The sequence below is a fragment of the Octodon degus genome, unplaced genomic scaffold, assembly GCF_000260255.1.
Source record: "Octodon degus isolate 3935 unplaced genomic scaffold, OctDeg1.0 scaffold00008, whole genome shotgun sequence".
NCBI classification, from domain to species: Eukaryota; Metazoa; Chordata; class Mammalia; order Rodentia; family Octodontidae; genus Octodon; species Octodon degus.
Window position 1 is genome coordinate 2,462,067 of NW_004524584.1, and position 15,826 is coordinate 2,477,892.

At 47.5% G+C, this 15,826-nt stretch overlaps 1 protein-coding gene and 1 non-coding gene across 2 annotated transcripts in view; one reads left to right on the forward strand and one right to left on the reverse strand.

The window, feature by feature from the left end:
* Positions 1–15,826, reverse strand: part of Esyt3 (extended synaptotagmin 3) — a 49,269-nt gene that overhangs the window by 23,268 nt on the left and 10,175 nt on the right. Inside the window, exons 2-3 of the mRNA XM_012517506.2 lie at positions 6,370–6,411; positions 3,930–4,064 (exon numbers count right to left, since the gene is read on the reverse strand). Of these exons, the coding sequence (XP_012372960.1) occupies positions 3,930–4,064; positions 6,370–6,411 (177 nt within the window). The remainder of the gene's footprint in view (positions 1–3,929; positions 4,065–6,369; positions 6,412–15,826) is intronic.
* Positions 9,120–9,225, forward strand: LOC111814218. Its single transcript, XR_002819264.1, has one exon. It is a non-coding gene; the product is annotated as a U6 spliceosomal RNA (small nuclear RNA).

The following is a 15,826-nucleotide window of genomic DNA, read 5'->3' on the forward strand; positions in this document are numbered from 1 at the left end:
TCTATAGCTTCAATGCAATCTCCAGCAAAATTCTAATGATATTCTCAGAACTAGAAAAAAACAAAAAAAAAAACAAAAAAAAAAAAAAACAAAAAACCATATATGACAATTCACATGGAAACACAAAAGATCCAGAATAACCCAAACACTCCTGAGTGAAAAGGCTGGAGGGAAGCTTCACAACACCGGACTTCAAATTACATTACAAAATCATAGTAGCAAAAGCAGGGTGGTAGTGGCACAAAAACAGACACGAGGACCAGGGAACAGAACAGAGAACACAGACACAAGCCCATGCAACTGCAGCCATCTGCTTCTGCACCAAGGAGCCAAGAACCGCGATGGAGAAAAGACAGCCTCTTCCACAAATGGCGCTGGACAACTGGATGCCCCTATGTGGCAGACTGAAACTAGATCCTTATCTCTTGTCCCGTATTAAGCCAATTCAAAATGGGTCAAAGACCTGAAACTGCTACACGTCTGATGAAAGCATCAAACAAGTGGAAACACTTGAAATAATAGGTGTGAGAGACAAATCTGTAAAGTGGTCTATTTTCAGGGGAAGGTCAGGTAGCCTGAGGATGCGACCGAGGCCCTACATGTGAGAGGGAAGCGTAACTAAGTATGGAATTCACTATGCTAACTCTGACAGCAAAAGCACTGGCAGTTAAGAAGCTATCTTCTGTAGTTCCATCACATGCTTTTAAAACCCACAAAGGTTTACAGAGGGAGTGGGCTACGGGCTCAGCACCAGCGGGAGGTTGTCCGCTCTCACCTCAGGACTCAAGCCCCACGAGGAAGGGAGGAAGGAAACCACACTAGGAGAGGGAAGGGGACTGTGCTAGGAGTTAAACAGCTCACAGAAGGGCTCTTCCAGTGTCAGCCTATTCTGTTAGGGCAGCGCCCCGGTTCTTACAAGATCTGGAAAATTAAATGTCCTGTTTTTGCTGCTTCCAGCTGTCAGTCTGATCTGTCTGCTGGAGGTAGGGGACCACATCTGGTCCTCACAACAGATAGAAAGTCTTCCTGAATAGAATTATATCCTCACAGAAAACAAGAACAAATGGAATAGCAGTGAGGTAAACAGTTTCTGCACAGTGAGAGAAACAACAGTGAAGAGACCTCCCACAGAACAGGGCTAAATCTTCGTTAGCTACTCCTCAGACAGAGGGTTAATATCTAGAATATATAAAGAACTAAAAAAACAAAGAAACATACCTGCACAGCCCAATCAATAAACAGGCCACTGAGTTGAACAAACACTCCTCAAAAGAAGAATAGTCAACCAGTACATCAAAATGTTCAATACCTTTAACCATGAGAGAAACACTAGTCAAACCCACAGTGGGGCTGCATCTCACCCCAGTCAGAATGGCTGTCGCCAAGGACACAAAAACTAACAAATGCTGGTGAGGCTGGGAGTTTATGGGGGTCTTCTTGGCCGCTGATGGGAATGTAAATTGGCCCAGTAACTACACATGATCCAGCTATCTCACCCCTGGTACATGCCCAAAGGATTTAAAGCACACCATGAAAAAAAAGTTTTTTTTTTTAATGATAAAATAAGGGAGTCTTTAAAAAATAAAGCATCCTATGGGGCTGCCTGCATTCTCGTGCGCATTGCAGCCCAGTCCACACCAATAGCCAGGATTCAGAACCAGCCTGGGTGCCCTCAACATATGAATCAATCAAGGAAGTTGAGTACTGTTCAGCTGTACAGATGAACAAGTTACGTCCTCGCAGGAAAATGGACGGAACTGAAGATCATGCTACGGCAAAGAAGCCAGACTCAAAGACAAACATTGAATGTTTTCCCTAATGTGTGGGATTTTAAAGAAAGACAGAGGAAAAAAATGGCATGAAAGTAGCAGGGAGACTAATCTTGGATAAGATCAGGCGAATGAGGGCTCCCCCTTAAAGGAGAGTAATAATACCCCCCCTTAAAGGAGGGTAATGTCCCTAAAGGAGGGACATGACCAAAATATATCACATACAGTATATTACATGCATGAATAAAAACTCACACTGAAACCCAGTATCATGTAAAACTAGTAGGCACTGATAGAATCTATTTTTCAGGGCTGGGGATTTAGCTCAGTGGCGCAGCATCTGCCTGGGCACCTGTTTGGGCACCTGCCTGGCAAGCACAAGGTCATGAGTTCAATGCCTGATACCAAAACCTTTTTCTTCTTCAGAAGTATATGCTTCCCTTTACCCATGAGGAAAATAGAGCTCAGCCCAGTCATGTTGGTGGCCCAGGGGAGCTGGGACATGCGTGGGTGCCAGCTGAGCCTGCGCGGTTCCAGGAGTTTGCTGTGAGCCCACAACGGAGAGGGGGGCAGAGGTGAAGATGAGAGAGAGGGTAGGGGGAGGATGAGAGGCATCTGCAAGGCCAAGCACGCTCTTTCCCTTTGCACGGCTAGGCCACTGGGGCAGCCTGCAGCCCATAGGTTCTCTTGACATGGTAAAGACTACTCCCAGTGATCCCTTGCCAGTGACGCCACATCCCCTGGACACTACTGGCAGAAAAGTGGCTCCAAACACCACAGTCTGCAGGCTTCCTGGCACTCTGCCTACTGAATTCTTCAAAAGTCTACTCACACACCACTTCCCCCAGGAAGTCTTCCCTGACTAATTCAACCCATACACCTCTCCGCTCCTGAACACATGTACAGATGCCTCCATCATCGCACGGGCAGACTGCACCACGTCACAGTAGTTTGCGCGCCTACTTCCTGAAGCAACTGCACAGCCACCCTTGACTCGGCCTGTGGTGCCAAACCCACAGCATGTGCCCAGTCAGTCATCTATGACTGAGATGAGGCGGCAAGAGGTGAGCCCACGGAGGCCGGCCTCATCAGTCCTGGCACAAACCCACCTCTCCAGGGCTGAGGCGGACCCGATCCACCCAACCCACAGGGCTGCCAGGCAGGGTGGCGGCAGCTCTCAGCAGGCTGGGCTGCACTCTGACCCCTGCTTGTTCCACAGCACACTGCATGCCAGTCCCTCTGACTTCCTGAGCAGTCAATGTTGCCACATGCCTGGGGATGGATTCTGCATAATTAAAATAAGACTTAGATCGTTAGGATAGATATATAGTTGCATTCTCTTAATGAATAGAATGATTTGTTCTAATGATGTTTGTAAATAGGATCTCAAGTCCGCATCTTGTACAGCAATTAACCACTAAGAAGAATATATGCAGTGTATTATTTGTTGAAACTGTACTTCCGATTTGATTTGAAACTGTCTCATTGCTGTTTATCAATAAAATTTTGAAAAAAAAAAAAAAAAAGACTTAGATCGATGAGCACAGCAGGGCCAAAGGAGTAGGGCACAGAAGGCAAAATGCCAAGCTCTGTCCAGAGAGGGGCCCTAACATTAAGTATGCTGGACACATGTCTCTTTGGCCATGGACAATCTTATCCAGGGACAACCACTGGTGTTGGTTTGTCCACCACCAGTTGTTTTCACAGCACTCATGTTGGCTCTATTGACTGCCAGAATCCTTCAGAGAATTCTAAACTGCTTTATGGTATTGTCATAAATCATGCAGGAAGACGTGTCCCACTGAACACCTAAATGAGCAACTACATGTGTAGAGAAATATCCTGTAGCTGTCTGGCTACTGACGAGGCCTGGCTTCAAAAATATCCTTAAGAAGGGAGGAACTAGTTGCCGCCTCTCCTTTCTAGGCCCTGCCCTAGGCTCCTGGGAACCTTGAGAGAGGGTGCTGTGACAGCAGGGGGGTGAGGGCTGTGCACCCAACTGGGAAGTTCAGAGCAGAGGTCAAGCCCCTCAGAGGTCTGGTGGGATCTATGCTGTTAGGTGAATGACTCGATGACTTGGGTAAGGGGGAGGCAAGAGGACCGCAAGAGAGAAGAGGCTGCACAGTAAGCCCAGGTTGACCTTCCCAAAGTAGCACTGACCTTCTGTCCAAAGTAGAGCTTGGTGAAGGTGAAAGTCCTCAGGCAAGTGCTCTTCTCCCGGATCTTGGGCTCCAGTTTCTCCCGAACCTTGTTTTCCATGATCATGGTCAGGAAGGGCCAAATCTGGGCAATGATCTAAAATGGACAGGAAGAGGCCCTCAGGTGTCAGGTCTGCCCCTGTGCTGCAGACCTGCAACTGCCCAGGACACAGTCCTGAGTCTGTCACCCAGGCCCAGGGTTGGGGTCCCCTAGCCCCTATGCTGCAGTACACACTGTCCCCTTCCACCCACCTACCTGTCTCTCAAATATCCAGGACCCCAAGGCTTGGGGCCATTCTGCAGAGTACCATAGAAATGCTCATTCACTAAATTCAACAGTAGGAAGCCCGATGGTGCATAATTTTATCCTACACTGCAGTTTACATAAAATGTAGCAGATGCCAAAGATTTTTTAAAAAGTTACAGAAAAGTTAAACTGTTGGCTGTGGACATAAATTTCAGCAGTCAGAAAAGGCAGCCTTTGGCCAAGTTCTGTAGCAGAATGACTCTAGGTGCTAGTCTGGGAACATGCAGGCCAGTTTCCCTGAATATCAATCAGCATCTTATATAACACAACCCAGTCAGGTGTCCTTTAGCTACGGGGCACCATTCTGAAAGATGTAGGGGTAGGTGATTCTGTCACTGTGTGAACATCGAGTATACCTACACTATCCTAGTGGGCATGGCCTGCCACCGCCAGGCAACATACCCGTAATGCCACGTCACTGTGCTGAGTGCTGTGGGCAACTGTGACACAAGGGTATTTGTGTATCTAAACTGAAAAGGCACAACACAAGTACTACAAAATCAGAATTTCTTGGCTCCATTATAGTCTTAGGTTTGTGGTTTGTTGTTGATGGAAGCACTATGACACAGTGCATGAATATACAATGATCAAAACTAAGAAATTAACACTGCTGCATTTTAAACACATCTATAGGCTATTTAGGTTTTATTTTGACCACTTACATCCCTTTTCTGTTCTAGCAAGAAGAGACAGAGGCAGTGGATGATGGGAATCAGAGGGGTGTGCAAGGCTGCTGGCCAGACTGCTTTGGTTCCCCCACCCTCCTCTGCGGGCTCGGGCCTCAGTTTAAAGATGCACCTTTTTCTGCCTTTCTTGTCTTCCAAAGTCCTAACTGGAGGAGCCCATGGGTACAAGATTTCAGGGCTCACTCTCCTTCCCAACTCTGAGGCCTCTTCAAACCCCAGGTGCTGAGTCTCTAGAGCTGGTCCCACCCTCCTGCCTCACCAGCAGGTCACTGTCCAGGGCCTCTGGAGTGCACCTGCGTGTAGTTTACCTGCCCAACCTCTCTGTCCAAGGTGAGGTGGGGCTTCATCCCAACAGATCCCTCCCTCAGCACTTCTGTGTCACTCGCTTGGGGAAGATGGAACCTAGGCAGTGACACTGGCCACACAGGAGGAACTCTACGGGATTTGCCCCAGGGGGCCTGGATGCTGCACTGACCCACAGGAGCCTGGGTACAGCTCCTAAAGCAGCAACCTCCTTCCCCCACATTTTCCCCAGAGGCCTGGGACAGTTTTTGGTATGCTGGCGAGGATACTTCTGGGAATGTAAGATACCAACCTGAGATCAACAACTGCTGGAAGTCCTTTCTTCTACCTAATGTAAGTCCTTCCTGCTAGGGGCTAAGCAGAGGCAAAGGCTGCACTGAAGTCCTGAGTCAGGAGAAGACTGCCAGTGGGGGCTCTAGGGGACCCTTCATGGGTGGGGGCAGGCTAGACAGGGACAGGACTCTGAAGTGGGGGTTCCTGCTCGGGGAGAGCCAAAGGCGACACCTTCTGGGCATCTGGTACCGGAGTGCAAGGGGAGTTCCCCTGGAGGACATTTTGGCACTCATAACAATGACTAGTAATAGCTTCCATATTCACCATGTGCCAGGGCAGGAATCATAATTACCTCCATTTTATGGATAAGGAAACCAGCTCAGAGATGTTAAGCAAGCTGCTGGAGGTTGCACAGGCAGTGGCGGTGCCTCGGGGCTGGGAACAGGCGGAAGCCAGAGCTGTTGTCTAATCAATGTCTTCCTCTTCCTCTCACTACAAAGGTGCTGATTTTGGCTGGAGAGCCAGTGGAAAGCTGCTCTTTTCTCTATACATCTATTTTCTAACCTTTCCTCTGTGGGGAGATTATATTCATGTATATGTTTTTGTTGTTTGTTTGAGGGAAGAAAGCCACACTCTTCTTCTTGGTGAATACAGGGAGGGTGCAAGCTGCCACCCAAGCAGCACAGGGCCATCCTTCCTCCTCCAGCATGGGCACTGCAGGGACTGAGGACCCTGGCCCAAGCCACAGGCAGGAGGGCTTTGGCAGATGGCCTGTGGGCCAGGTCTCAGCAGGGTTGAAGTCTGCACCCACCAGACGCTACCTGTGGCCTTACCTTGTTGGCCCACTCGACTCGCTCCATATCCGGGAAGTGGATCTAGGAACAGAAGCCCGGAGAGGGATTTAGACATAGCCATGAGCCCTGAAAACCAAGCAAGCGGCCTGGAGAGTCTGGCCAGGTGGCCTGGCATGCTCCCACTCTACCCATCGGAGCCTCCTCACCTGTCCCCACAAAGGTCACAAGGATGCTCTTGGCACCCCCTGGGCACCTGGTCCCAGAGACCCAACCAACCCTGCCCTCAAGGAGTGCACCTCTGGTGGGGCAGGCGGTGAACAAGCAGCACCAACATGGGCATGGATTGCACAACACCAGCCGACTCCTGGCTGGAAGGCACATGTGTGGGCAATTCTGGGCCTGCCTTGACTTGAAGAGGCCTGGTGCATGACACTCCCTGCAGCTTTGACCCTTTTTGGCTCCCTGTTATGGGAGGTCCGATGGGGAGAGGGAGAAGGCTTCCCTGCCAAAGGGAACCCCCCTACCCATGGCATCTATGTTTCTTCCTTGTAAATTCCATCCTCTTCATTTTAATGAGACAAATAATAGTTTCTGTAGAAAACTGCTAAGTGCATAAATTAGCTATGTGGAAAGAAAAACATTAGGAAACGTCACCTACTATTGGTGATTACCTAACATTCTCAATGGCAACTGGGGGGCTGCCTCTGGGGAGGCGCCTGCTCTCCTCCCTGGCTCCTGCTAAGTTTCTCCTCTCTGAAGTTTTTATAAGGAGGTTGAGCGACATAGGAGTGGGTATGCAGGGTGTCTGGCACAAAACAAAGGTCAGTAAAATAAATGGTGGCAATGACGACACTCATGGAAGTCCCTTGAGCATGGGGCCAGCTTGAGACCATACTGACCATGGGCCTATGGCCACCTAAATGCGGGAAGGACTTGCCCCCGCATCTGGGGCCTGAGGACACTCACATCCAGGGACCGGGCACATGTGACCATGCAGGTCACACGTCTCCTGCATCCCCACTAGGTACCGGGCAGCATGGGCAGGCTCTGGGGTTGGCCTGAGGGCTCAGCTCACACCTGCCCCAGAGAGCTACTCTCAAAGCAGGGACAGGGCAACTGAAGTCTCCTAGGATCACACTTCTTGACTCTCTTGAGTTAGAGGAGATTCCCAAGGCACTATGCCATTCTCCAGTCTCAGTTTCCCTACTTCTGCATAGTGACCTATATTAACTCAGAGAAGTTAAGATGCTAAGGGAAAATCCTGCCTGGTTCCCTGTGAAGGGAGCTGGCCCAGCCCAGGGGAAGCAGCACTGGGGGGAAGGGCACAAGCCCAGGTCAGCCAGTCCTTTCAGGCAGGAGGAAACACCAATCTCCACACATTCTCTCCAGCGCCCTAGGCCGGGTCCCAAGAAGGAGCCAGGAAAGAGGAAATGAGACCCTTTCATTGTTCCCACGCGCTACAGTAGCAGCTCCAGCACCTAGGCCTGGAGAGGCGTTCACCCTCAGGACCCTCCACAGCCCAGCCTCCTTGACCGTTCCCAGTGCCACCAGGTTCTTGTCCATGCTATTCCCTGGGTCCAAAACAGTCTTCCTCCTCCCTCTGACTGCTTCACTCATTGCCATCTCGGACCTCACATCTTCCAGGGAGCTTCTCCAGGTCAGCCACACAAAGACAGGTATCCCTCTGGGTATCTGAAGCTTCCCCATCACAGTGCTTCATACAGCTCACCACAGCCTCTTGGTGTCGCTGCTTCTTTCCCTTCCAGACTGGAAGCACCCAGAGGGCTGATCAGCCCATGTGCCCCATCAAGCCTGCTCCTGGCACATGGGTGTCAGGGTACGTACTGGTGAAGGAGGCAGATGGGGGAAGAGACCACTGTTGTGGGGGATCAGGGCCAAGGCAGGGGAAGCAAACATCTCAGGAGAGTTTGATTCCTGCAGGAACCTCAGGGCCGTGTCCTTCCGTGCATGCCTGAGCTGCTGGCTGGGCAGGCCTCCTCTTTCCATGCCAAGCCCCTGCACTTCCCGTCCTGCCTGGGCACATCTCGGCTGCGTATCCATTCACATCCCAGCCCAGGTGGTTCTGCATCTTTAGGAACTGAGTGGCTCTGACTCTAGTCCCTGGAAAGGTGATCCCGCTTGGCAGGTCCAGCCCTGGCCACTCTAGGAGCTGGTCAGTTGAAGATTCCTGAGCTGTGTGCCTCATGCCTCTTGAATCAGAGCGTATCGGGGTGGGGCCCCATGACTTAGCTTTAATGAGCTCCTGGCATGATTCTGGAGCTCAGTCAAGGCTGGTTGTGAGGAATCAAGGACCAGCCATCCCTGCATTAGGATAACCATGTCACCCTGGAAGTGTGGGCAGCAACAGAACAATCAAGCCTGACTACTTCAGTTTTTGTGGTCTCTTTTGGTCTCCCAGACTGGTATCAGTGACTCCTCACTAAGAGGAGCCTCCACAGACAAGTCTGAACCCCCGAAAAGAGAAGCAATTCAATCCAAAAAAATAAGAAATTGTCAAGGCTCCGTGCAGGCGCCTGCAGGTCACTCTCTGCCCAAATTTCAGCGCCTGCTGTCACCTCACCACCACAGTGAGGTGACCCACAAGACCTGGCCACATTCTTGTGACTGACCCCAGTAAGTGTGGAACAGGAAAGACATCACAGAGACTGAAACTTAGAAACAACTACTCATCATTAGTGTTTTCCGATTTGACACAGACAGGCTGGTCAGTCTGATTTTCCATCAAAACTGGTCTCTCTTCTTTTTTGTCTTGCTAAAGAAAGCTTCCTGTGCTCGCTTCAGCAGCACATATACTAAAATTGGAACAATACAGAGAAGATTATCGTGGCCCCTGTGAAGGATGACATGCAAATTCGTGAAGTGTTCCATATTTTTTTGAAACTATTTCATTGCTGTTTTATCTTTTTTCTCATTAAAATGAATAAAAAATAAAAAAAGAAAGCTTCTCCACTCCAAATTCTCAGTTGCCCTAAGATTTTATCTTTAAATTAAAATTTTATTATTTCTGGAATTTTTAATAGGATGAGAGATGGATATGACTTTATTTCTCTGTATATATACTTCTAAGGTAATTTTCTACCAACACATACAATGACAACAAAAGTCTATCTTTTACTCACTTGTGAAGATATTTCACTCACAAATCAGCTTCTTGCATGTGTGCTGGTGTTCCTGGGCTGGCTTTCACTCCATCGGCCTGTTGTTCCTCTGTACTACACTGTTTTAATGACTATGTTTTTGCAAAATGATCTAGGGTAGGGTGATTCCCTTTTTTATTTTTCATTTTCAAATTCATTTGGGTAACAGATCTGTTAGCTTTGCAAGACTGTGACAAAATACCTGATAAGGTGAGTTTATAAGGAGGAAGTTTCTTTTGGCTCTTGATTTCACAGGTGTAAGTCAATGATTGCTCACCCCCATTGTTTTAGGGCCTGTGGTGAGAGAAAACACTGTGGTTCAAGAGGGAGCAACACGCTTAGCTCATGGTAAGTAGCAGAGTTAAAAACAGAAAGGGGAGAGGGTCCAGGGCATGTTCCCAGTGACCTACATGCCTTCCAAAAAGCCACACCTCCTACAGGTCCACCCCTCACAGTAACGTGGGTGGGTACCAGCCCTTTAATACAGGGCTTTGCAGGCCATTTCAGATCCTAAGCTTTGGGGGCTATTTCAGATCCTAAGTATAACAGTTGATATTTAGTTTCCATATAAATACTGACACTTCTATAACATGAAGTTTTACATCCAGGAGCAGAGTATTTCCTTTTATTTATTCACCTTGTATGGTATTTGATATGTTTAGTTTTCTATAAAAGTCCTGTACTACTTCTTCCAGTTCAAGGCACTTGGAAGCCGCAATTTACAGTGCAGTTATGGTCATGTCCAAGAACCACACCATGCACAGCCAGTCCCAAAAATGGCACAGAAATGGCATCAAGAAACCCCGGTCACAAAGATACTAATCTCTGAAGGGGGTAGATCACAAGGTCCTTAGGAACATACATTTTGCCAAGAAGCACAAGAAGGGCTTCAAGAAGATGCAAGCAAACAATGCCAAGGCCATGAATGCACGCGCCGAGGCTATCAAGGTTCTCGTCAAGCCCAAGGAGGTCAAGCCCAAGATCATTCCTAAGGGAGTAAACCACAGATTGCTAGACTTGCCTATATTGCCCACCCCATGCTTGGGAAGTGTTTACATGCCCACATTGCCAAGGGTCACAAGCCTTGCCGGCCAAAGGCCCAAGCTCCAGCCAAGGCCCAGGCTCCAGCTTCTGCCCCAGCCCAGGCTCCCAAAGGTGTCTAGCCCCCTGTGAAGGTTCCACAGTAAAAGCCTCTTATCTGCTGATGTAAAAACAAAAGGACTATTGTGACCCCTGGGGGGGCCTGGGGTCCACCTGAGGCAGGCTCTGTTTAAAAAAAGTCCTGTACTTTTACTACTTTGTGATTTTTGAAGTTATTTTTTTCTGAGCACTTCGCTAAAATTTGTTAAAAGTTCTAATTGTTCCCTGATTCTTCTATTTATATATATTTATCATCTCCAAATAATAACTTTTACTTTTTGCTCCCTGCTTTTATCTATTTTTTGTTTGTTTGTTCTTTCTCTACTTCCTCAGCCGGAACCTCTGGTGTTATGCCAAGCAGCAAGGGTAACAGCAAGCATCTCTGTAATGGTGAGCATCTCTGGTCTCCTACCTCCAAGGGTGGCTCCTAAAGCTTTTCTGCAAAACACATTTTCAGTGTAAATTTTGGACATTATCTTTCAGACTGAGGAAGTTCTTTTTAATTTGTATTTTCCCAAGACTTTATTGTGAATGGGCACTGAACTTCATTCAGGATTTCTTCAGACTCCTGGGAAATTGTAACTTATTCCCCTTTCCCTCCTGACGCAGAGCCATCTCTTGTCCCTGGGATAAACTTCACTTTGATGTAATAAATTTAGCTAGCCTGGTATCTACCTAGGTTTTATAGGACTGTGATTCAGCCTAAAATCTCTGTTCCTATAAAATTCCTAACAGGTTTTGGTAGACAGACCTTATAATAAATTATAAAGAAAATGGGACAGCTTTCCCTAATCTAGCTTGTGCAGTAACATTTAAATACAGAAATCATATGATCCATGGAATTTAGTATATTCACACAACCGTTGAGGTCTGAGGCTTTGTAGGCAATCACCACCTCTCCACTGAATACCACTGGGGTTTATGGTGTACTGAAGGGCTATTTATCCTCTATTGTGGTAATTTTAGTATTTCTTTTCCTAGGACTGTATCTTATCTAGGTTTTCAAATTTATTGATGTAGTTGTATATAATATTTTACTATTTCTAATGTATTATCGCTCGTTTTGTCTGTCACTTTTTCATCCTACATTGTTCTTTATCTTTTCATGAACTGTTTTGCCCAAGGCGTTACTTACTATATCAGCCTTTTCAGAGAACCAGCTTTGGGTGGTGGTGCTTAAGTTTCTTCCCCACTTCCTTTATCTTAAAAACATTATTCAGAGTAAAATAAAAGTGAGATGGTAGGGCAGTGTGGCAGGCTTCTTTGTGGGTTTTGGGGTTTTTTTGGCAGAACTGGGGATTGAACTCAGGCCCTTGCGCCTGCCAGGCAAGCACTTGGTTTCTTTGGAGATGAGGAAATGAAGAAGGGGGACAGTAGGAGGGGAACAAAGGAACCAAAAATGACCATGACATGACAGACATGATTCTCCAAAACAAAGGTAACTATTATGTATCACAAATACACACTAACAAAAGATAAAATATTTTCATTTTAATATTCATTTCCTTCCTTATTTCTTCCAACTAACTCTGTTGCTTTTTTATGATCTGAGAGTTGAACTTCATGAGTCTCAGAGTATAACCACTCATACTTAATTTTTGTTTTATGATAAGTTCAAAGTTATAAATTCTTCCAGTCTTCACATATTTTCATTGTTATTCTGCTGGGGTTTTTTCTAATTTCCATTATGACTTCCTCTTCACATGTTTTTAAATAGCAATGTTTAAAAATATCTAGACATGTGAGATTTCTATAGCTTTCTATTTATTACTGTTTCCTAATTTCATTTCTTGGTAGTTTGAACAAAGATGGACTACATTGATAGGTTCTTTTCTGTGACCTGGTCCATGATTAAGTTCTGTGACTGTCTCAGGTGTGACCAAGTTATAGCATCCTCACTTGGTCCTTGCTTATCATTTTCAAAGAGAGCTACATTAGCATTTCCAAGCCCCACTGTTGGTTAATCTCCTTCCTTGTGTCAGCTGTTGACCTAGATTTCAAGTTTATATTGTGCAACACAATACAGGGGTGACCATGATTATACCTTTCCAAGCATAGAACATCCTTCCCTGCCCTTATCTTTAACTTATACTCTATTTTGTCTAATATGAAAATTGCTATTCAAGCCTTTTGTTTCAAAATTACCCAGTTCTTTTTCCATGCTATCTTTTTTTTTTTTTTTTTAAATGAATTTAGCACAGGGTCTACAAGGTGTTCAGGGTCTTACTACCTGATTTGTAATGATTCTCCTGTTTTCCCAAGTGCTGGGATTAGAGGTGTGCGTCACCACGCCCAGTCTCAATCACCATCTCAGCGTGGCACAGCACGCTGGGGACTGAACCCCGACACCTATGCTCTGCTGCAGCAGGCACTTTTGTCCATTGAGCTATCTGGTTGGTCCTTTCATGCTATTTTCAACCCTCCTGACTTACTATCAGTTCATGCCATTTAATAGTTGTCTAATCCCTTATCAGTCCCATTGTACAGATAAGAAAACTGAGGCTCAGAGAGATTATGTGATCTGCAATCACTAGCTACGGTGTGCTGGCCCGAAGGACAGTCTTGGCCTATGCTTTTCACTCTGCCCCTCTCACTCTTCATAAGCAATCCTCTCCCCTCACTGTGCTCCGTTCTGTACAGGGGTGTGGCCCAGCGGCACTGGCCTTCCTGAAGCCTAGGCCTCCCTGGAAAGCCACACTTTACAGGGCATCACACACACTCAGAACATTCCATAAACACTTTCTTTTGATACTCCTAAAACTCTGTAAGTAAAGATGTAACTACCCCACTTGACACGCGCGGAGGCTCCCAGGCTGGTTACTACTGTACTTGCCAAGATTTCCCAGGTCATCAGAATCCAGATCCCCCCTGAGCCCATGTGACCTGAGCCCCGCCCTCAAATCTTTTTCTCATCCATTTCTCCTCTACCATGTTCCCCCAAAGGTGGATCCTTTTCAGTCCATTCCTTAGCATTTCTCTAACTTATGCCTTGCACATTTAAAATCTGCTTCTCTAAGCCTCAGTTTTCTCCACTGCAAGACTGGGACAATACCACCACCTTCACAGTTCTGAGAAGATGCAGGGGGCAGGGTGTGCAAGGTGCCCTGCGCCCCTCCCAGCTGTGCAGGCACTCTGACACGTTTGACCAAAGGTACATGCAAGAAAAAATGTCACCTGGGTGGTGTGTCCAGTTCTGCCTGACCCAAAGCCCAGTAAATTTTTTCCTCAATCTCCTGGTGCCTCTGGCTCTGTCGAGAAACGCTGAGAGAGAAGACTAGAGAGTAAAGAGGGAACACAGCCAAGTGGTTGAGAGGGAAGCGAAAGGAATGCGACTGGTCATTTTCCTGGCCTCTGCTGACAGGCTGAGGGGCTCTGTGCCCCCCCCCTACAGACAGCCGCCCTTGGGTTGGGCTCAAAGGCCACAAAATGCCCATGAGAAACCCTGCCCAATGGATGCACTCTACTAAGGCCTGGCAAAGGGACCCGAGCAAAGCCTCTATCTTGTGTCTTTCCTTGCTGAGGAAACAGAAAGAAGGCAGAAAATGAAGGTGTGTGAGTCATCCTCAAATGAAGTCCCAAAGCACTGAGTTCTGTTCCAATTTCCTGTGAGGCTGGGAGTCTCTGGGACCAATCTCATACCTTCCACCCAGGCAAGGAGCTAGACTGACATAGCGGTTCTCAAACAGTTGTGTACAAAAATCACCTCCACAAGAGCTCATTAAAATGCAGATTATTGGCCTGGGCCCTCAGAAATTCTGACTCGGGAGGACCTGCATCTTTACCAAGCTCTTCCAGTGGTTCTTACCTTGGTAAAGGGCGTGGAAGACTGAGGGGACAGCACTGCCCAGGCTGGAGGCCTTTCTCAGGCCCTGGAAAAAAGTGGATCTCCACCCCCTCTTCCCCAGGCTCCTGGCTAGGGCTCCAAAGTCAGTGTGAGGCTCCGGCTGTAACTGCTGAGTGACACTGCTATGTCATCACATTCTCACCATCACTCTGTGGGCCTCAGTTCTTTGACAAAGGGACTTATTGTGGGCCGAGGAGGTAGCTTAGTAACAGAGTACTTATCTATTATGTGGAAGGTTCTGGGTTTGATTCCCAGCACCAGAATAATGTCAACTAAAGGACTTCTTCCCTCAAGAACAAGGGGAAGCAAGACCTTAGGAGGCACTAAACACATAGCATCATGATTTTGCCTAACTCGGGGACTGTCTTTCGCCCTGAGAGGTGAGCCATACACATCCACACCTGCTTTCCACAGCCAGCCTGCAGGAGCAGCGGGAAGGGCAGGAAAGGGGTTAGACGAGCTGAGTTCCGGTCCTAATTTCCTTCAGCCCTCGCTCTCACACAGGGATGAGGCTGTTAATCCCATTAAGCCACAAGATAATGGACCTGAACCTACTTCTAAATAGTTTGCGCCTCAAGACAAATTCAGTATCAGAGAAACAGATGTACTATACTATCCTGACTGATTTACCACAAGTGAGAATGAGTAGACAAAAGAGGCCTGGAAAATCCCATAGGTGACCGAGTACAGAGTCAGCTACCAGGACCTGCCAGTCCTCCAGCAGTGCCCTCAGGGAAGCGTCAATAGTCTTCAGCCCCATCCACACCTCCCTAAATTCAAACTCCTGTTCCTTTATTTGGGCCAAAACCTTCTAGGCAAAGTGTGATAATATTTTAATGTGGGCAATTTGAGACCCTGGCAAGGGGTTGGTGGTAAAGAGGACCTAACAAGTACAGACTGCAAAGCAAATTCAAGTCCAAGACAGAACCCCAGCCAGCTGAGACCACAAAATGGCTAAATCAACAGTCCCTCTTTAGGTGACTTATCTGTGCTTTATTTCCTAAAGCCTTTAGGGAAAATGAGGATTGAGGAGCCCAAACGACAGCTGCATCCCTTCAAGCCAAGGCCTTGGGGACCCACACAGAAGGCTCAGGGTGGGGCGAAATCTTCGCAGGAGCTTTGTGCCAGCAGAATAGGAGGTGGGGCCTTCTTGCCACTAGTGGATTCTGCTCCCTCCTGCAGGGAGGGAAGGTAGCTCCTGCCATGGAATAACAGTGGTACAGACCCACAGAGGGGTGTGAGAGACTCACGCAAATATAGAGATACGGAAGCACACACATGCATATGCACATGCTTGCACACATGCACACACAGAGCTGCAGACACAGACCTACAGAGGTGCCCTGTCTCTGTC